Genomic DNA, 23,669 nt, shown 5'->3' on the forward strand with positions numbered 1-23,669 from the left:
CGCTGTAAAATAAGTGTTTGTAATTATCATGCGTTAAAGTAATACTTGTCATATATCATCTCAATTCTGAAATCTTCTCCAATACTTGTCATATATAAAACACTTGTTATGCAGTAAATACCATGCAGAGACAGAATTAGGAAAAGAATTTAAAAGCATTATACCGGTCCAAGTAAGTTGCACAAACGTCAAATGTCAAACACAGCAGTTTTATATGTTGCATGAAGGTTGTTATATTGAGTCCCTGTTTCATTTGAAAGAGACGCCTTGAAATAGCTGCCGAAAGAAACAATCTTGAAACCTGTCAAAATGTTTTTATGTTCATCTTTCTTGTTTCGCAGTAAGTACAAACTTTTCATTCTTCAACTTAGCAATATTTTTGGAAGTCCAACGAAAGTAATTTTCCCTAAACATTTTCCTTTGCTGTTTACTCTTTTCTTCTCCAGCTTTAGTGAATAACTGTCCCAAGCTAATGAAAATTACAAATGAAAGAAACTGCATGTATAGTTTTGTTAAGCAATCCAACTTTCCGTCCTCTAGAGAGATTAATTACAAACAAATTAAAAATCTCAGGAAAAAGACGCAAAATTCTTGATTGAGTGCATGTTCTCTGTCCACGGACACTTGCAGCTGCTGGACAAACTAGGGGACGAGAGAGTGGTAGATGCTCCAAGCTAACTAAAAAGAAACCCATGAGGGCCAAAAGCAGGGTCTGTTTCTTAATCTAATTACTATGAGCTTGGTGATTCACCATATTCTTTTACACATTGAAATTAAAATCATGAAAAGCTTAATAAATATCACATTGAATATTTATATGTTTTACATTGTTTGTCATTCTGAATAATTCCTGTTAATGTTCAAATATCAACTGATGTTTTCTGATGAAATATTTTTAACTAACACGAATTCTTATGAAAACTAAAACATTTATTTAATAAAAGTAATTTATCTCATTTCAATTATTACAACTAAATTTATGTCATTATCTTTTACACACTACAATGCTCTTCAATAGAAACTTCAGAGCAACTTGTGAGTTAGAAACTTATTTCATCATATAACCGAGGACATGAATGTTCTTTTAGACCTTTCATACATATAAATGCCAACTCATATGTTTGACCATTTTGTTTGTGGGGGCTAATTTGTGAGTTTTCAAATTATAGATGTAATCTGCTACTCACTTCTTATTATAGGGGCAACTTGTAATTAAGCCAAATATTGCAATTAAATGTTGTTAGAATGGATAGCCCTCAGAGCGATGATCTTCTTGCCAGAGCAATTAAATTTGTATTTACTCTCAAATATTTAATTTTTGTTAAATACAAAATCTACTGATTTTCCTTCCGTAAAAATATTAATTAACACTTTTTCAATTTTAGCTACAAACATTTATGTATTTAACATAAATTAAATGATTTAGAATAAAATGCCCATAAAGAGCCAATACATTACTCATGTAATGGATGAAAGCCATAAAGAATTAATACTTTATGGGCCATTTCTATTTTTAGAAATATTTAATTTACATTAAATAGATAACCTACCGATTTCCTTTTTGTAAGAATATTACTGTAACACTTTTTGAATTTTACTTACAAACATTGATATATTTATCATAAATTAAATGTTTGAGAGTAAAATGCTCATAAAGAACCGGTAAGTTTATTTGCCCATAAACTACACCCCTTAAAGTTTATTAATTGTTAATTGATTTGTAGTACTTTATCATTCATTTGCTAATACTACTTGACATGTAGCACAAAGGGCAAATCTGGTACAAACATCTCATTTCACTCGCTAAAACAATATTTTAATCGCTTGGATTGAATTTGGAAAGAATTAGTAAGTTCAGGGGAGGTCAGTGCAATTTTTCGAACCCACAAGGGAGGTCAGCGCAAATGTCAAAAACCTCAGGGGAGCTTTCTGTATTTTCCCTACATTGAAATGATTGAACTGATGGTTCAGATGTTTGAACTGATAAAGTCAAAACCAATCACTCATTCTGTTCATCACTGGTCCAAGTTTCAAAATATTTTTAACTGCTAAAGTTGTTCAAAATGTGGAATACTTTTTTTTAAAAAAATTCCTCCCCTGAAGTTTCTAGTAATATCATTTAGCGCCCCTATAGTTCTAAAAATATCACATACCTTCCCACAAGTGAAATGTGACAAAAATTCACGAATACAATAATCTTGTTTCATCTTCTCTGCAAAACCCTCAATGGACTTTTTCTCAATTCCCTATAGCATTAAATTAACACCAGCAAGAACTAAAAATAGCCTCTATCCTGAGTTGTCATCCGGGAAATTGATGAAAGAGTTTTTGGCAACTTCAAATTACAATAATAAAGTAAAAATAAATATAACATACGAGAATCATGTTGTTTGGCCAATTGACCTATGCCACAAGTGAAAGAGCGGCAAGTTCACTATGAAGAAGAGAGTACAAAATCATAAGTTTTAAAGCACTAAATACTAAAAATACAAAAAAGTCTAGATATAACAAAAGGCTCAACAACCTAAAAGAGTTCCAAATAAGCTTCTCTAGCTCTTTCGGTTGGCACTTCTCGAAAATCTGTCTCTTAAATTGGGGCCTGGGGCCTCTCGAATCTCTCTTGATATACTAATGGACGGTCCAAGCTTGCTATTAGTATCCTTTCACAAGAAAGTCCGACAACGAGTTTGGCACGACCTTTTCTTGCCTTTTCTATCTTATCAGGTCTTCCATTTGCAACAAGTTCTCTTTATTACACCCCCATGAATCCACCTCTTTCCTGATTTCAACCCATTTCTTTTATTTTGGAACTCTGGTAGAATGCAAACTTAAATGTATGCAGCAAGATGCAAACTTAAAAGGGAAAAGAAAGCGGAACCAAGAGATGAAGAAATAGGATAATGGACTCAAATGTATGACCAAATGGGTGAGAATCCTAAGTTTGACAAATTTTTATCAGGAAGTGGTCATAAAGTTAGCAACACCAAGATGATCTATACCTTTCTTTGTTCCTTTGATAAAGTAGCATCCATTGTCTTGGTTACTGGAAACTGTGGTCTAACTTTATCTTTTGTGGAAAGAGAACAAGAAAGCGAAATGGATGGTAAGCGTAGATATCCTACATTTATATCAACAGGAAAAATATAAAACTGAAAAAAAAAATTTAACCAAACCAATTGACTAATAATTTTATAAACACATAAATTGTTTGCTCTATATTTTCTTAGCTTTCTTGTTTTTATTAGTGCTAATTCTCAGTTAGAGGCTAGATACTTATATAAGCATTATGCATACTTAGAGGTGTGGCAAAAGAAAAACTTCTATCACGGTTGAAACTCCTTTAGATTTTCACATAGAATGAGCCAAATTTAATGAACATCATAACACAGCAAATTTGGCAATTGAAATACATATTTTTTAATTTGAGAAACTAATAAAAACCCATGAAATGGCAAACTTAAGTGCCACCTATTGATTTTGAAAGGAACCTGTTAGCTAAAATTGATTTTTTTTCCTGTATTCCTTGTGATTTTTCTTAAACAGATATTAGCTCCTTATTTAGTTGATTTGAAATAGTGTTTGTTATTCTTCTGAAGAGTTGGTTTGAACTTGAATAAACAATTAAACACGTGCATATTAACCTCCATATATCATTATTTCTAGTGTTAAATGCATGAAATGATTTACTTTCAAGATTACTAAGGAAAAAATATTCCAAAAGGAATTAGCTTGATTAATAATTCTTGCAAGCTACCAATTATTTTTTAATAACATTAGGTGGTAATTATATTGAAATGACTGGAATTAATTTGAATTACAATTAAAAAAATTATTAGAAAGTATATACACTATCAATAGATATAAGATTTACTTTTTTTGCATGGATTAAATTTTCATACACTGACGATGTATACATTATCAGGCTTCGATTAATAACAATCATGCAAACTTTAAATTTGAAATTCAACTTTTACACATGTGTCATGGATCCAATAGTGATAGAATATATACTGTCAGTGTTTATTTTTTTGTATGGATTAATATGTCCAACACCGATAGTGATACACTATTAGTCTTAGATGAATGACAATAATGCAAAATTTGAATTTGAAATTCAATTTTTGTATTTTTGTCAAAGATCTAATAGTGATATATATTGTCAGTATATATAAGATTTACTCCTTTTATTTTTATCCCTTTCCTCAAGTATTTCCTTCATTCATAATTTTATTCCTTAAAAGTTTTTAGCTATTCTTCTTTAGTTTCCAAAAGTTTCTCCAGGAGAGTTTTCTTAATATCGCAACAATTAATCATGTTGAACAAGAAATTGATATGCTAATCTTCTTTAGTTTCCAAAAATATTGTCAAAGAAATTTGTTAAACTTCTTTCCGAACAATTTCTTTTAACAATATTGCTCAAGAAAATTCGGGAAATTTCTAAAACTTCTTTACAAAAAATTTCTTTCCAACTATTGCCCAACAAAGTTAACAAAATCTGAGTTTAATATATTTTATATTTCTAAAGAAAAAACTCATTCTTGCTGTTACATTGAATTACATAAATAGCCACAATTATCATAAATAATGCAGAGCTAAAAAAACAACATTGCATACAGAGGGCATTATCGGAATACGAGATCTAATGCACTAATCCGCTAATTTAGACTCTTGCTCTTAATATATTATAGATAAGTTGTACCTCTATAAGCGTTTAATTAGAGCTACACGCTAGCCACAATATTTCTTGATTGATTTACAATATGATTCAAATTAGACAATTAGTTTGAAAACTTGAAAGCCATAAGCCAGCAATTGTTTAAGAACAATATTGAAATTAATGCAGAAACCATTACATGAATGTTGTAATCTAATTACTGATGTGACTGCAAAAAGTGTCCAGTTTGGTACACGCATTTGGTCATAACAAAAAGCGGCCAAATTGGTACATGCATGGCCCACCAATAATGCATCAGATTGGGAGGTATCTTTCTTTGGCGCTACACTGAAGTTGCTGGCAAAGTTCTGAAGCACCATATCTTCTGTGAACAAGATAGTGTCTTGCAATATTTACACAAAAAGTGGGAAAAAAAAAGTCCAGCCTATTGTTTGTTGGCTATTGTTAGATGAGAAAGTTTTGGATCCTGAACTGATTTTATTGAGCAGCTGCTAAACCAGATAAAAATCTAATATCAGAGTGAAAAGAAGATATGATAATGGAGATCCCCTCCAGCAGTAACGCCAATTGCTTTGATTTTGCTTTTTATGATTATCTGCTGTCGCATCACGTCTCCTCCAGCACTAGCACTAGTTGCTTTGATCTTGCTTTAGATTTTCTAGCCAAGCCTGAAACAGAGACCCTATTTGGCTGGCACTTCAAGAACCTGAAGATGGAGATCCCCCCCAGCAGTAACGCCAATTGCTTTGATTTTGCTTTATATGATTATCTGCAGTCGCATCACATCTCCTCCAGCACTAGCACTAGCTGCTTTGATCTTGCTTTAGATTTTCTAGCCAAGCCTGAAACAGAGACCCTATTTGGCTGGCACTTCAAGAACCTGAAGGAGAAGGTAAGATTAATGAAAACATGTTTTCTGTATGTCAAAAAGTGTAGGAGGAGGAGGAACCACGAAGCACTTTTGGAGCATGATCACGAGGGCAGGTGTAATATTATGTCTGAAAGTTTGAGACGCAGTATTATTTGCTTCAGAATTCAAGATGTGGCTATCAGGATGATTCTTGATCTTCTGCCTGCTTATTTTCAATATATTCAATCTGGTTATCACTTAGATTTTGACATCATTGAAAGTGCGGTTACCAGATACAGGGAAAAGATCGAAATGTTTCTTGAGACGGATCTCAAGAAATCATGCACCGCCATCTTCATCGACTATTACCCACCAGGAGATCCACGACTAGTTATGGATCTTATTATGTGCCTTTTAGAGGCTCTGGCTTGGGTTTTACGTATTGGGGAGCTAAGGGATACAATTAGAAATAGGCTAAAACTCTTGAGGAATCTCATTGGCTTTGTGACAATGCAAGGTCTTGAATGTTCGCAACTGACAGATCTGTTGACTTACACTGTAGTTGCAGCTGGAAGCCTGATTTCTGTATGTCCGCTTCATAATGAACGAGTGGTCAATCAAATGGAATCTGAAATTTATCAGCTGATACACGAGAAGATCAATCTTCTTGATCTCCAAGTCCGAGAAACTTTTGTCCATGTCCTGACAGCTTCAAAGAAACAACCAAGATCATCATATGATTTAGCCCTTCAGAAGAATGAGGATCCAGTGGTAGGCCAGTTTATTGGTTCTCTTCGTGATTGTCTTATGGATCTACTAGGATCTTATGCCAGTTTTCAGGTTCCAGTCAAGGATCAAATACTAAGACTCCATGAGGAAATAAGATGCCTGGCTATCCTTCTTAAACAGGAGGAGAAACTAGGTGATGAAATAAAGGATCTTATTGGAGTTGTGGTATCTGATGTAGGAATTTTGACCTTCTCCCTTTTTGTCAATGAAATCAAAGAAGGCTTGCCCGAGGAAACAGATCTTGGGTTGTTTCATTTGCACAAAGTTCTCAAATATATGGTGGCAGAGGTTGCACACAATTTTCCACTAAAATCACCATATTCATCATTTAATTATCCAAGACCTAATGAGTTGGGCTGTATGGATTCTTTCCTAGAAAATCTCAAGGAACTAGCAAGGTGTGATGAGGCTGATGATTCAATTGGTTTTCAACAGGATAGAATCCAAATGATTCAAAAAGATCTCGTATTCTTAAGATCTTTCCTGGAAAATATCAAGGAGCAGCGCTATCAGAATGGAAAACTTCAAGCTTTCTGGAGTCATGTTATGGAGGCTGCATACAAGGCAGAGTTACTGATTGACTTGGCACTTGTTGGTGATAAATGTGAAGATTCTTTGGATGCCGTTTCTAGAGATATCAATCTTTTGAAGATTGAGGCCCCTGAGATCCATAATGGTCAAACCCAAAGAGTTAACAAGACTTCCCTTCACATACCATCACAATTTACTATCACCATGCATGACGAAGATCTGGTAGGTCTTGACGACGAGGTGGAAACTATTACTCATCGGCTTACGAGAGGATCAAAGCAATTGGATGTTGTTCCCATTGTGGGTATGCCAGGCCTTGGTAAGACCACATTAGCCCACAAAGTTTATAATGCTCCTTCAGTTAGGTCACATTTCCATGTTCATGGTTGGTGTCGTGTTTCTCAAACGTGTAGCAAACACAGTTTGTTAGTTCAACTTTTGTGTAGTGTTGATTCTAGGAGTCCAGATGAATATCTTAAGGAGGATGAAAATAATTTGGCTAACAAGCTAAGGCAGGTTTTGCTGAGAAGTAGGTATCTCCTTTTTTTGGATGACTTGTGGGACGTTGAGGCATGGAATTTGTTGAAAAAATCACTGCCGAATGATGCCAATGGAAGCAGAATTCTCTTCACCAGCAGATGCCAGGATTTATCTTTGCATTTCGAACCTAATAGCAAGCCTCACCATCTCCGTCATCTTACTGACGAAGAGAGTTGGACATTGCTGCAGAGAAAGCTATTTGGCACGAAAGATTGTCCTCCAGCACTAAGTGAAGTTGGATCTCAAATAGCAAAACTTTGTCAGGGCTTACCCCTCGCAGTTGTCCTTGTTGCTGGAATTCTTGCTATTACTGCACAAGATAGTTGGGAAGAAGTTGCAAAAAGTCTAAGTTCTATTGTCCTTGAGGATGAATACTGTATGAAGACACTTGAGCTGAGTTATAGTCATCTACCAGATTATTTGAAGCCATGCCTTCTGTACTTTGCTGCATTTAAAGAAGATGAGGTTATTAATGTGCGAAGGTTGTTACGGCTTTGGATCTCTGAAAGATTCGTGCAACAGGCTGAAGGAAAGAGAGTAGAGGAAGCAGCTTATGACTACTTCATGGCTCTAGTTAATAGAAGTTTAGTTATGGGTGTCGGACAAAGAACCGTGGGTGGTGCCAAAGCCTGTCTACTTCATGATTTGGTACACGAGTTTTGTGTGAAAAAAGCCAAAGAAGAAAGTTTTCTATATGCTATTCATACTTGGAACCCTCTTGGGCTTACTGGACCAAGCAACCCCCACCGAGTTTGTGTTCACAATACCGGAGAATTGAAGATTTGGGAGTTAACGCTTATTTTTCCCAATTTACGCTCTTTGATCTTGTTTGGAGGAGATGATTTTAAACATGAAGAGGAGGATTTGGGTATTTTGTTACCTAAACTTCTCAGAGTGTTGGATTTTGAGAATGTGGACTTTAGTTATTCTTTTCCAGTGGAAGTAGTATTGCTTGTTCACTTGAGATACCTGGCGCTCACAGGAATAACATACATCCCATCTGCCATAGCCAACCTCTCAAGGTTAGAAACCCTTATCGTAAAAGATGCGAATTTTGATATTGAGCTGCCAAGTACCATTTGGTTCATTAAGACATTGAGTCATCTACGTGCTTTAAATCATCCTGGAGTAGACCCAGATGGTTTTATTTTTCCAGTCGGAAGTCTTGAAGTATCCCCAAATTTAGATCATTTAGACAACTTAGATCTTGCAATTGATCCCTCCCCTCAAAGCTTGCAAAAGATACTGAGAAAGTTACCAAGCATTCGCAGGTTAAAATGTATGGAATGCTACAACAGATCAAGAGAAGCTACCAGAAATTACAACAAGATTCTTGAGTTTGACGGTTTGAGTCAACTAGAATCATTTCATTTGTTTGGTTTTCATGGATGTGGATTTAAATTCCCGTTGAATTTGAAAAAGTTGGCTCTCTCAGGTAATCTTCAGCCATGGAGTGAAATTTCAACAATTGGAAAGTTGCCCAATCTTGAAGTGCTTAAATTACTTGAGGACTGCTTTGTTGGGGAAGAATGGGTAATGAAAGAAGGGGAGTTCCCTAAACTCCGAGTCTTAAAATTGTCAGAGTTGGAATTTCGCAACTGGACTGCATTTTCTGATAATTTTTCCCGCCTTGAGAAATTGGTCTTGCACTCGTGTGAGGAGCTGGAAAAGGTCCCTTCCTGTTTAGGGGAGTGTGAGAATCTTGAAATGATTCAGGTGACAAGGTGTCGTGAGTCTGTTGTAGATTCTGTAAAGCAAATTCAACAATAGCAGATAGATATGGGAAATGAGGTTCTAGAGATCGAAATTGATAATTATGATGATACATCCATTTCCTCAGAAGAAGAGTCTACAGAAGCAGAGTCAACTCCCTCAGAAGCAGAGGAGGTTTCTTCAGAAAGAGAGTCTATATCCTCTCATCACGCAGTTGGCAATTGTGAGAGTGAATGTACAGTGGGATTCCACTCATCAGGTCAGATAAAACTATATTTGCATATGTTGAATCAGTTCAATTATATAATGATTCATGTTTCTCTCAACAGTTTACGATGGCAAACCATTCATGTCTCTTTTTCATTTGTTTATATGTTGAATCAGTCCAATGATGTGTTAATTCATGTGTATTTTGACATTTTTGCTGAACAATCTATGTACTTCTTCATTTAACTTGACATCTAATTGTGATATTCTATACCATGTAACTTATTTAATAGAAGAATATTTAGAAAATAGAGAAAACCATTAGCTGGCACTCATCTAAGATGAACGTTGATGAGGAAACTATTACATGAAATTTTTTTTGGATGCTATGACTTGTGAGCCTAAAAAGTACAGAATGCCAGGTGAAAGCTGACTTTAACTTTCTTCTATCCAAATGATTGTAATCCAAAATTCCAAATATCGTTTCCTCTGTTTTATTTTCCGACTTTCTTTCTTTCGGCCGTCGTTTCATTTTTGCTTTTCTGAATTTGGGCTGTAGCTTACTGGGTATATATATATTATTTCTTCTGGTTTTTTAATTTTTAATTTTTTGTATTCTCTATATATTTGTTTCTGTGATTTATTTTTTTTCCTTATTTTTCTTTTTTCCCCTTTCTTGGGTTCCATAAAAGAAACCTACACAACTAACAAAATAGAACATTATATTAAAAACCAAAACTTGTTAATCTACATACGCATGTGTAGATGCAGTTTACAAACTCACGGAGTCCTCATGGATGGACCACTACTGAAGCTTCACAAAACATAATTAGTTCTTTTAATAGCCATTTAATTACTTTATCAAATCTCGTCCCAATGATCAAGAAAGGGTTCTTAGATTCTTTTTCATACCAAGTTCAAGGTTCGAATCATGTACCTGACAATTGAAGTTAACAAGCAGTTCGAATTATGTACTTGACAGTAGAAAGTAAAATGCCTGTGAGAAGAAATGGGAGGATTAGCCGAAAAAAAAAAAGGTCTCTTCTTGTCTATATACAATAGAGTTCCTCTATGTAACTTGTATAATTGACTAGACGGCATAGGCAAGACTTCTAATGATCAAATCACTCTACGTTAACCTTTTAGGGTTTGCTCCACTTGCACCTTTAAAGTTCTTTCTATTTTCATTTTGCTTAATCTTAGTTACAAAACTTTACATCTTATCTTTCAAAACAAATTTTAAATCTTACAAAGGGCTTAAATATTGAATGAAAAACTTTATATTCACCTAGTTTTTTTTTGTCAAATATTCACCTAGTTATACTACTCTAAGCTGAGCTAGGGCATGAGAGCACAATCTATTATTGTTAATGCCATGCATCCAAGGGGTGATGAGCGAGGCCGTTTTTTGAAAGTTTTAATTCATAGTGTGTAAATATGGGTGTAAAACAAAGTTAGCCCCCTAATTTTCATAATTTTAGTTTATATTATAATATATATATATATATATATATATATATATGATTTAGCCACCTTTGAATTAATTTTGTCTTCAAAAGAAAGTTATTTATTTTTTATTGTGCTAGTTATTTAACTTTTAAAAAAGAAAACATATAATCAATAACCCATAGTAAATTGACCCAATTTGATACATTATAATAAATGACCCAATTCATAATTATCAATGGGTTAAAACAAAAGCAATTACTCTTTTGGCTAATATGTAAATATACTATTTAGCCCAATTGATTAGACTCGTTCTCACTTTTGTTGTATTAACTGTAACTATAGAACGGATATTTTCAATTATGAAGATAATCAAGATAGTTACGAAACAAGATGGAAGATAATTTCTTGAATAATTGCCTAATTGTGTACATAGAAAAAAAAGTTGTTGAAAAATTTAGCGTTGATTCAATCATAGATAAATTTACTTCTAAAAGGAATGTAAAACTCAATTTACTTTTAAGAAAAGAGGTTGAAATTTTAGTGTATGTTAACATAACTTTTATCTTTTTAATTAAAATATTATATTTATATTACATATATATATATATCTATTTTGCATAGGCGACATATTGAGGCATTTTTTCATAATGTGCAACTTGGGTTGTTTGTGATATTATAAGATATTTAAGAAAAGTTTATTTTTTGTCTTAATTTTCGTTTTGCATATTTATAAAATAAACATACCTTTGTAATTAAAGTTAATATTTGTTATTTTTAGATGTCATATATTTAAATAGATAGAAATTATTTTGAACATAGTATATTAAAATAATTTTGTTAAAAAAATTTTTGACCGCCTGGAAAAAAAATCTTGGCTTCGTCACTGCATGTATCCCATTTGATGTTCTCCTTCTCCCTGGCATAAAAGATGAGTTTTGTTCACAAAAAGACATCAAGTTGGAGAAGATGAGGTTACCAGAATGACCAGCAGTAGAACAAATTCTCGTCTTGTATACCATTTGCCACGAATCCTTCATCATAGTTTCTTTTTTTCCAATCTATCCTAATTTTACATCCATTTTGCTCATTAGTATATTCAAATATTTAACTTAATTACAGGTTTAAAACCTGAAAGCTCTTCTATCTTAACAATTTTTGACACTTAAACCTTCATACCTTTTTAGTCCTTCTATGCCACCCATATATTACATCGTCCTCAATATTCTAATAATAATTTAGACAAAAAAATCTAAAAACAAAAACTTAGATCAATAAAGATAATTGCCATTTAGGAGTTAATTTTGCACTTAAACCCCCTTTCCTACACTCCAATTTTTTTTAAAGTCCTTCTATGCCAACTTTATATTAGAATACCCTCCCTACTCTAACAATTATTCGAAAAAAAATTTAGTAGATTAAGTACCAAAAATTTATAAAACTAAAAATTTGATATCTAAAAATTATATTTTCACTTAAACACCCCTTTGATCCACGTTGAATACTCTAATGACAATCTTATATTAAATAGCCCTTGCTATTCTAACAGCTTTTTAGGCAAAAAAGTTTAGAAGGAAAAAAAAACCAAAATCCATCAAAGAATGGTCATCTTAACAATTATTTTTTACTTAAACTATCCCTTCCCCAAACTTTTAGTTCTCCTGTGCCAACTTTATATTAATTGAACTCTCCTATTCTAACAATTGTTTGTACACCAGTCCCGGTAGTATACGACTAGCAGTAGAGTGCACTTTTTTAATAACTCCTTTTCCATAATATAGGTACAGATTAACCAATATCATATTTGGTAAAAAACAAAAAAAAAGACAAAGGCAACCTAGACCCCTGAGATCCATCTATCCCACAGTGTAAGAGTAAGCATAGGAGTAAATTAGCAAACATAGTACTGATTGAAAAAAAAAAAAACACATTCATTTAACCATCACACCATGTCAGACGTTTATGACTATCCATTTTTTGTTTTTTCTAGAATTTTAAATTCTTAGAACCTGATGTTCCTAAAATGGTCTTTGATTGCTGTAAAGGGTTTACTACACTTGCCCACCTTAAAATTCCTTTTAGTTTCATTTTGCTCATTAAATATTTAGCTGGAAAACTTTACAGGATTTTCTTTCTAAAGTTGGCTTTTCAAGCCTTACAAAAGGAAAAGAAAAGAAGGGAAGGTTAGAAAGTTGAATTAAAAACCTTATGAATTTTTATTAATGTCTTCCAATTGGATCGAAGCTTGAGATTCCAATCTATTAATGTTCACATTGTAAGGCTTTTTCTATATAATGTCGTAGGGCCGCACAATAAACAAACTAAAAATGGACGGTGGATCCACCCCTGTATTACAATACTATCGAAGAAGAAATTATTTAAACCCATGTTGACCCTTTTCTCAGAGTTATCTAACTTATAACAATGTAGTTGGAAAAATAACTCCTCCAATTAGAAAGTGTCAGCACATAAAAACACACAACGGAAGCATGTTACATTAGGGTGAGCAAACGATGCATATTCGGTAAATCAGTTAGTTGAATTCGGTAAATTCGGTTATTTGATTTATAGAAATTTAAACCGCTTTCAAATTCAAATTGGATATAACCGAATTCATTTCATTTCCAATTTTGAATTCGGAAATGGTAATGAATTCGGTTTAACCGAATTCATTAAAAAAATTTACAAATTTATAATTTACAATGATTAATAATAAGTAATATTAGTTACAAACTTACAAATTACAATGATTAGTGATAAGTTATATTAGTTACAAACTTATAATTTACAATAATTAGTGATAAGTTACTAAGTTACAAACTTATAATTTATTTTAAATCAAATACAGCTTATTTACTTACTTATGTTATTGTGTAGTTGTCTTGTCTGTGCTTAAAGCCTAAATTCTAATTACTAATTATGTTTATTGTTTAATATTTAGTATTATACATTACTTATTAATTTTTAACATCAGACAAAATTTCACTAAACCTTGCCATTTCCCAATTTCACTATATCTCTTGTAGTTCGGTTGCTTAGCTAAAATTTGCAATCCAATAAGAACCTCAATAATTAAAGCTGGACATTCAAAATCAGCCCCAAAGAAAATCAAAATCAGGCCCAAACTAATGCACCAAATTAGCTCAAGAAATAAGTACTGCTATTAAACTTCAGCCTCAAAGGAATAATATAACAAGTTGATAAGGCAACAAGCACTACTATAACAAGTACTGATATAAGTACTGCTATGAACAATATAACCAGTTGATAAGACGATAAGCACAACACTAAAGGAAAAGCAACTTCAGTTCACTTGCTTAGCTAAAACATTCAAATAAACTAAACTAAACTAAACCAAAACAATCCAAACTAATGCACCACAGAGGATACAAGGTGTCAAGTATGATAACCAAAGTAATGTCGATCATGATATAAGGTGTCAAGTAGGAGCAATGTGTACCAACATAACTAGAATGTTTCTTTGCCATTTAAAAGCAAAAAACAACTTTCTTGTTCTAGATCTCTGAAATTACTTTTGCTGTTTGTCATGGTGTATTAATTCCATAGAAAACCAGCACCCCTTAATATTGTATTCCAATCAAACTAGTAAGTTAGGCAAGTGGCGGGACATTGCAAAACATTCACAGTGAAATTTACTTCAAGAATGGCACCAAAAATGGGAACCATTCATGTGAAAAGAAAAGGTATTACCTCAAGGAATGCCTTCAAAACCCACATAAAAGTTAGTATTATTACTCCGTTAACAGAAAATCCAACCTACATCCAGCAAAAAGTTTGTGATTATATAGTATAAAATAATGCTATATGGAGAACAAACTACCATGTAAGACATGAAACTTAAATTCCAGGAAAGCAAGCAAAACAAATTTTACAAAGTACTTATTCTTACTCGAACTAGAAAACTAGCATAAAGATCACCGTTGTGCAAGTTGATTGAGAATTACTTATATCACAAATAATATAGCAGTATCCTCTTGCACTAAGCTCTAGCACTCAAGCATCATCCTCTCTAGTCTAATTACTGAGTACGTAGTATAGCCTTTTACAATGTTATGGAATTGTGAATCAAATTCTTCCAACTCCTGAAGAAACACCCACTACCAACTGCAAATGCCAACTTATAGCTCTAGTTCATAATTTGGCATGTGATTTGCAATTTGGCCGCAGGTTTACCATTCAAAATTGCACCTTTCCTCATTTAGTCGGAAACTTATCTCAACGCCATATCTACATGTGAAAGAAGATCTAGAACAGATACCATAGAAAACGAGAAAACAAGTGATTGCTATGCTTATTACAAGCATTTCACCAAGACAACACCAAAAAGATACATAAATCACTGCCAATTACATGATTCAATTTTTTTAGCAACAGTTGCAAATACAGAATATGAGCACAAAAGCAAAATAAAAGGTACATTGTTAATTTACACCAAAAATAAAACGTCAATTTTCCTTATCTGAAACACTAACAAAAACTAACACGGTAGAACAAACTAAAATTAAGAAACCAGAAATGCGACAAGAATGCCAACAAAAATCATCTGAACAGCCCAGGAGGAAATAAACATCACCAACCTCTGAGCATTCCTATTCCTCACATAGACAAGAACATGAGTAACAAAAGCCAGCAACAATCCCATCACAGTGTACAAGAACCCAACCGCGAACCCTTTAGCTCCCAATTGCATCCCGGACCCCCTGATAAAAGAAAACCAACTTCCCAGGGTCATTCCTATCAACCAAAAACATGGGTATTTTCCTAATTATGTTATGCATTGAACCGGAGACACTGAAAAAGTAGACAAAAATCTCTCCGGTCATCCAAATACTCTTATTGTGCAAAAGGGTGTTCCCATAAATCACTTTTTTCACCAAGAATGGAGCCGAAATCAGAATAACAGCAATGAGAAACATCAATTGCTTCTTAGAAATCAAAGAGGGGCGATCAATTGGCCCAATGCTCAGTTTCGTTTTGGCCTCGACAAATTCAGCCATGGATTCGGCGAGCCTCGAGAAATCTGATGCATTTATCTGGACGGAGTCTTTCTTGACATCGGTGTGGGGCAGAGAATTTACTCCGAAAAGGGCGAAAAAGGACTGGGATTCTTGAAATTCGATGTCGAAGAAGAAGAGTTTTGAGTGAGAAGTTGGAGGGTTGTTGGCTAAAAAGGATTTAGAGACGAGGGAGAACTCGGATTTGAGAGAAGGGAGGGAGAGTTCGGGTTTGGAGTGGAGTTGTTGGGCGTCGAAGAAGACGAGGAAAGTACAGGGACGATGAGTTGGAATAGATAGAATCCGTTTGAGGAGGGAATCAGTGAGATGGATAACGCCGCCTTTGGGGGACTGGGATTGGAGGGATTCGAGCTGCAAGAGCAAATCCGAACTGGGGTCTTGAGAATTGGTGGAGATCGGGAGGAGGGTGATGAGGAAGAGGATGATGAAGATTGGGGCTTTTGTGAAGGCCATTTTGCGACCTACTATAAGTTAATGTCCGTCTAAATTCTTTTTTGGTCGAAAAGGAAAAAAACTGGTGGGAAAAAAATGGTGGGAAAACGAAAACTTTTCCTGATTAATTGACGCGGGCAAAAGTAGAAAAATATGTTTAAAGTAGCAATGCCTTTTGAAGGATATTTGCCTGACGAATTGTCATAAAAGGTATGATTTTTCTGACAAATAAGTTGGTTGTCATGAAAAATTTGCCACGAAAAAAATAATTTTTTGTAGTGAATAAGGAGGAATGCTCGAGCAGTAGTGAGAAAGAAATTGAGAGGGGTCAAAGTGAGAGAGAGACCGAGAGAGACAGTGAGAAGACCAGCGAGTGAAAATGTGAGAATTAGAAATGTATCAAACTTAGCCCAAAAGTGGTAGACTTGTACTCTTTCATTTTGAAATTTGCTTTTTAAAGAATGCCTCCACCAATTTTCAATTCCCGCTGTTTTTAAAGAATTCTTGTAGTGATACCAAAAATCATGTTTTTTTCTAGATTTGTAATATGGTTTGAACCATAGATTTTAATGCTATAGTATTATTCTTTATTTTTTAGCAAAACATAAAAATTTTCATCAACATAGGTGGCAAAATTTGTTAATTTCATATATTTGAAAATGTACTTTTATAATTTGCTAATATTTTATACTAATTTCTTATAATTGCAGCACTAAATAACATCATGTAATTGAAAATAACGAAAGTCAAATTCTATGGTTATAACAGACTTTCATTAAAAATAATCAAATGCTATTAATAAGACATTATTGTTAAGTCAAAATCAAAGAAAATTTAGTGATGACATAATGTTATCACTAATTTATTCAAGATTATAATGACAAGAAAAGTCGTCACTAATTAAATTGCTAGTTTTTAATATTGTCAATTGCTAGTTTTTAATACTTTTGTGAAAATATTGATAATGGTTGAGAAAATTTTGTTACATTACTGCAAGTGATAAATGTACTTTTGTTCTTTTTCAAACATTTATTTTAATGTTTAATTTTGTTTAAAACTATTGTACTAGTATAGATTTGCAAGACAAAACTTAAGTTCTCAATAGTTAAAAAATTCATTACAGAGAAAACACAAAGTAGTAGTTGCAAAATGTGTATAAATTACAGATATTTTAATGTGTATAAATTACAGTTTATTTTAATGTTTAATTTTGTTTGAAACTATTTTACTAGTTTAGATTTGCAAGACATAGATTTATGGGTAATTTCTTTTTTTTTTCTTTCACATATTTAATTTATGTTAAATACAAAACCTACCAGTTTCCCTTTCATAAAAATATTAGTGCAACACTTTTTGAATTTTACTTACAAACATTTATGTATTTAACATAAATTAAATGATTCAGAGTGAAATGCCCATAAAGAGCAGAATATTTGTTCATGTAATGGAGGAAACCCACAAAGAGTTGGTACTTTATGGGCCATTTCTTTTTTTAAAAAAATTTAATTTATGTTGAAAAGATAACCTGCCAGTTTTCGTTTTGTAAGAAATCAGTGTAACACTTTTTGAATTTTACTTACAAACATTTATAAATTTATCATAAATTATATGTTTGAGAGTAAAATACCCATAAAAAGTTGGTACTTTGAATAGATAATGCTCATTTGCCCATAAACTACACTCCCTGAAGGCTATTTTGTTAATTACTTTGTAGTACTTTGTTATTCCTTTGCTAATACTACTTGGCATGTAGTACAAAGGATAAATCTGGCATAAATTTCTTATTCCATTGATAAAAAGACCTGCCTGCCTTATAACTATTGTAATGAAAGATATATCTTTAGAGTTTATAACAAATTATTACTTAAATTTGAGAAAATTATAAAATATTTATGCATAGTTTATCAAGATACCATTCGCAATTTCCTAATAAAAAAAATAGGGGCTAAATTGTAAAAACTAGGGTGCCATAATAGAAATAATAAAATTGGTGTATTACATATGGGGGTTAAATTGCAAAAGTTAGAGTGCCATAGTAGAATTAATGAAATTGGTGAATTACATATGGGGCTAAATTACAAAAGTTAGGGAGTAATAATAGAATTAAAGAAATCGGTGTACTACATATGGGGCTAAATTGTAAAAGTTAAGGTATCATAATGGAATTAATGGAATTTTTTACAACATTTGGGGCTAAATCGCAAAAGTTAGGGTGGCACAGTAGAATTAATGAAAGTGACTTAAAAATAATTACTTTAAACAGTGACAATTAATTCTTGTCACTAAATCCGAATCGGTAGAGTGACAGTGACAATATTAGAAGTTGTCACTATATAGATCATTTTAGTGACAACTTTTTCAAGGTCGTCACTGAAGACTTAGTTGCTTTGAGCAATAATGACAACTTTCCTTGTCGTCACTAAATAGCCACGTTTTGTGACGACTTTTGTCGTCACTAAAAAATGTTGTCACTAATGACCATATTTCTTGCAGTGTAGTTTGTGACGAAAATAACGGGTCGTCACTAAACATTTAGTTGCTTTGATGCAATTGTGACAACTTTAGGTGTCGCGACTAAAGAAACTCCTTTTGTGACGACTTATTGTCATCACTACAAAATGTTGTCACTAATAACTTTTTTTTTAGTGATCAGTGACGACAACAAAAAGTCGTCCGTAAATAGGCCAAGTAATAGTGATAATGTTCTTAATGTCGTCACTATTGTGTGTTCTAAATACTCCCACGCTCTTGCTAAATCTTGGCGGGAATTTACTAGTGACGACTTTTCTAAGTCGTCACAAATGAGTTGGCTCCCATTAGAGGTTTGTGACGAGTTAGAAAGTCGTCAATAAAGGATCCACTTTTGTGACAACTTTTTTTCGTCACAGAGAAAAGTTGTCACTGATGACCAATTTTCTTGTAGTGAGCGTTCATTTCAGTGTCAAAATACACTAATTTCAATATCATTGCACCTTCATTTCAATGTCATTGTACATTCATTTCAGTGTCAAGAGACACTCATTTCAATATCATTGCACACACTCCACCAATTCATCTCCTTATGTCCTCCAAAACAATAAACAATCCCCTACATTTAATAATAAGTTCAATAATCTCCCAATCTCAGAGTAATACTTGAGTATACCGAAACATTTACCCAAAGCTACCGTCCTACCCGACCAAGCCCTTTGCTGGCTCGAATAGTCCGTTGAACAGAAGGTTTTGGGGCCCAGTTCAGCCAGTGTGATAAAGTACACACACGGCTTACAATCATGCACACTTACAATATTACTTGATCAATTATCAACCTTCAAGCTCAACTAAGTCGAGTGCGATAAATTACACTCCTGACTTAGATGGCGAGGGACAATTGAGACATACTTTACAATGAATCACTTAGCAATATTTCATAGTAAATACATTTATCACATAATTTCACTCAAGTACACATAAACAGTTAAACACATAAATTTAGAAACACTCACCAAATACCCAAATAAATTACTCTCGAGTCTCGGGTTTGTTTCCTGGCTCGTAGCTGCTTCTTGAGACAAGTTCATAATTCCAAAGTAAATATATATATAATTTATAGATGTTCACCTATTATTTATTATTCTATTATTTAAACTATTAAAATTAAGTTTGACTTTAAAATATAAAATATACTCAATATTTATTCCACATTTTATTTCGGGACTTATTGACTTTATTATCTTACATCAAGAAATATACGTATTTTCCAAGTTAATAATTTATAAAATATTTACATTAGGATTAAATCATTTTCTACTCAAGATTCTGAGATTAAGGCTTAGGAGGACTCCATTGATTCCTTTTTAATTAATTAAACTCTAGGTTATTTGGAAATTAAATTTTATTCCACTACACCAGCCCCTTAGATTTTAGTCTTTAAAATATTCGTGAAGACAAGATTGAGTGATTAGAAGCCAATTTGTATATATAACTATAATAAGTTGCATTAGGGTTCCAAAATATTATAGGGGTTCATTTTACTACTATGTTATCTGTTAAATCAAAAGTTTTAGCAATATACACAGTTTAGCATTCATTGTCTCCCCTAAATCCTTTCTTCCAATCTCATGTTCCAACTAGACAAGTTAACTACATTTAGTAGGCTAGAAAGTAGCCTTATACAGATCGTGGAAAGTTTTGCTCTCGGCTAGCATCATAGCAGAATGCATCTGGAAATAAAAGAAAGTCAATGAGAAACAATAAAGATGGCAGCTTTGTTATCCTCTGGTGTTTTGATCACAACTGAAACTACACTTATCGGATCGAAGCAAATTTTATAGTTTTGAAACTAAGACATGACCTACATTTCCTATGAAGACATCGACACCCAGTTCTCGCATTTTCAGAGTAAAAAATGGACGGTCAGAAGCACATTCTGCTTCATTCTCTAGGCCAAGCAACCGGCAGTCCATCGAGTTCATTAGCTCTGCTATACTCACTTTAGTTTCTGCTTGTTTCTGTTTTACTTGTTGAGGTTAAGGGACTTATGATATGTTACAGCTTACTATACTAGTTTAGAAGCTAAAGTTGTAGAGGATCGCCAAAGTTTCTTTCTTTTTCTCTCTCGGTTGCAGTCACAAAGTTTCCAGCAAGACCACAATTTATCGTTTGACATTTTCTTACCTTCACTTCCTCAGTTTTTTTGTCTCAATCAATCATGCAGAGGATACTTAATCTACTACAGGTTATCCTAAGCAAAGCATAGAGGTTTATGACCAGAATTCAAAAGGAAAACTGGATTAAGTCTCAGGTCTGCGCAAGGTTGCAAATTCTGATGCATAGCAGCCTGCACCAGGTTTCTTTCCTCGGTCGAAGCTCAGTTCTCTACTCAAACACTACATGCAGCGTATTCATTCATTCATTTTTACCGAGTCAGCATGAAGTTATTGCAGATTCTTAACATTATCATCCTAAGAAATATTAAGAACAGTTATAAGTTCCAGTTTCTGTAATTTTCACAGTTTCTGCATAACATTTCTCGCACCAGAAACTAAGTTCTTAGCTAGCTCTACCTGCAGCTCAAGTTTAGCTAATTATACTATCTAATCAGCGAGTTACAGTGAGAAGGTTACCTTTCTTCCCTAAGGTTTCTTGTCGCAGGCTGCTAGAATTGCTATTCCAACTCCTCAGGTCCTATCCCTCGACTTCCCACTTCCCTTGCCTTCGTTTGTATAATTTCCTTGGTTAGCTGATGGTGAAGCTCGCAAATTCTTTTCCTCACACTCCGTCTCACTCACTCGATTCTGTTTTAGAAAGAAAGCAAGAAAGGAAGACAGCTTTTGTTTTGCTCTCAGCCACCGCCAATTTTGTTTCTTTAAGCTGCTCTCTTTCGGTCACTGCTTACCCAGCAGACTTGGTAGTATAATCCTTCCTGACAGCTGTCTTACTAAGAGCTACTCACCGCCCCAATCTCAGCTAAGTCCTACACTTCCACCGCTTAGTCTTCGGTTCCAAGCAAATGCATTCTTCTCTCGGTTTGGGTTTCTGAATTCTGATAGTTTATGTCTTGGCCGCATGGTAACTAGTCTAATATTTAAGGTTAGTTTGGTCTTTTAGTTGTAGTTTATTTGCTCACTAAGGCCTAAAATTTTATGATTTCATGCATGGGCTCCTAACCTCGTTTGTATTTTCGGGGAAAATTTCTTACGTTGATCTAATCGATTTTGACATATTTAGCTTAAAAAAAAACTTATTAGACATGTACTTACCAAACTTCCAGTATATATTACGTGTCTAGTAATATTTGCAAATAACATGAATTACGATATGCACGCCATAATTTATTTAATTCGTAAAATTTTTCTATACCATTTTAGGATATTTCCTAAATTCTCAATTTTATAGGGATTCAATTAGACATTTAATTTAACCATTTATTTGTTATATATAATATTTCTAATATCAAAGTAATTAAAATAAAATAAATTCAGGGCATCCACATAATTTTTTGGGGTTCTCACACTAAAACAAAAGCAATTACTTTATTGGCTCATATATAAATAGACAATTTAGTTCAATTGATTAGACTCGTTCTCACTTCTCACTCTTCCTGTATTGATAATCAAGATGGTTACGAAACAAGATGGAAGATAATTTCTTGAATGATTACCTAATTGTGTACATAGAAAAGAAAGTTGTTGAAAAATTTAGCACTGATTCAATCCTAGATAAATTTACTTCTAACAGGAACGTAAAGCTCAATTTACTTTTATGAAAAGAGGTTGAAATTTTAGTGTGTGTTAACATAACTTTTTATCTTTTTTAATTAAAATAGTTATATTTATATTGCATATATATTTTGCATAGGTGACATATTGGAGCATCTTCTCATAATGTGCAATTTGGCTGGTTGTGATATTATCATATATTTAAGAAAAGTTTATTTTTTGTTTTAATTTTCGTTTTGACTATGTTGCATATTTATAAAATAAACATACCTTCATAATTAAAGTTAATATTTGATATTTTTAGATGTGATATATTTAAATAGATGGAAATTATTTTGAACATAGCATATTAAAATAATTTTGTTAGAAAAATTTTTGGCCCCTTGGAAAAAAAATCTTGGCTCCGTCACTGCAGGTATCCCGTTTGGCATTCTCCTTCTCCCTGGCATAAAAGATGAGATTTGTTCACAAAAAGAGAGCAAGTTAGAGAAGATGAGGTTACCAGAATAACCAGCAGTAGAACAAATTCTCGTCTTGTATACCATTTGCCACGAATCCTTCATCATTGTTCCTCTTTTTACCAATCTAAATTTACATCCATTTTGCTCATTAGTATATTCAAATATTTAACTTAATTACAGGTTTAAAACCTCAAAGCTCTCCTGGCAGTTGAGGCCGGTTTACATTGTATTAGACAAATTTTTGTTTGAGTTCTGATTTTTTTCTTCAAGGAGTCAAAATGAACCTTTTATTCTTTTTGGACCATTTTTTCTTTAGGAGTCCTGAACTCCAAGAGGTTTTGGTTTTCGTAATGATTTTTGACACATCAGAACTTTTTCAAACTCAAAATACATTAAAATGATTGAATTGAAGGTTCAGATGTTTGAATTGATAAAGTCAAAACCAATCACTCATTTTGTTCATAACTTGTCCGTGTTTCAAAATATTTTTAAGGAAAAATCGTTGAAAACGTCCTCGTATTTTGCAAAATGATTTTTTTCATTTTCACTTTTAAAAGTGTACTTTTACATTCCATATAAATTCACATTGATCAAATTTAGACCCTATTTAAGTTTTCGACTAGTTTAGTCACGTGATCATTTTCGAAGGTTAAATTGTCAAATCAAAATTTACATAATCCGATCATAGTCCCTCACATTCTACAAAATGAATTGTTTCGTCCCTTATATTTCATAAAATGAATTTTTTCATCCCTCATGTTTTACAAAATAAATTTTTTCATCCCTTAT

The 23,669-nt window shown here is 33.1% G+C and overlaps 1 protein-coding gene and 1 pseudogene across 1 annotated transcript; one reads left to right on the forward strand and one right to left on the reverse strand.

The window, feature by feature from the left end:
- Positions 1-5,213: 5,213 nt before the first annotated feature.
- LOC140011369 (putative late blight resistance protein homolog R1B-12) lies at positions 5,214-9,155 on the forward strand. The gene has a single exon (XM_072060160.1). The coding sequence runs from the start codon at positions 5,214-5,216 to the stop codon at positions 9,153-9,155; it is 3,942 nt and encodes a 1,313-aa protein (XP_071916261.1).
- On the reverse strand, positions 8,619-21,315 carry LOC140011059 (probable dolichyl-diphosphooligosaccharide--protein glycosyltransferase subunit 3B; annotated as a pseudogene).
- Between the last annotated feature and the right edge of the window lie 2,354 nt (positions 21,316-23,669).

Source organism: Coffea arabica, chromosome 7e (genome assembly GCF_036785885.1).
Source record: "Coffea arabica cultivar ET-39 chromosome 7e, Coffea Arabica ET-39 HiFi, whole genome shotgun sequence".
Taxonomy (NCBI): Eukaryota; Viridiplantae; Streptophyta; class Magnoliopsida; order Gentianales; family Rubiaceae; genus Coffea; species Coffea arabica.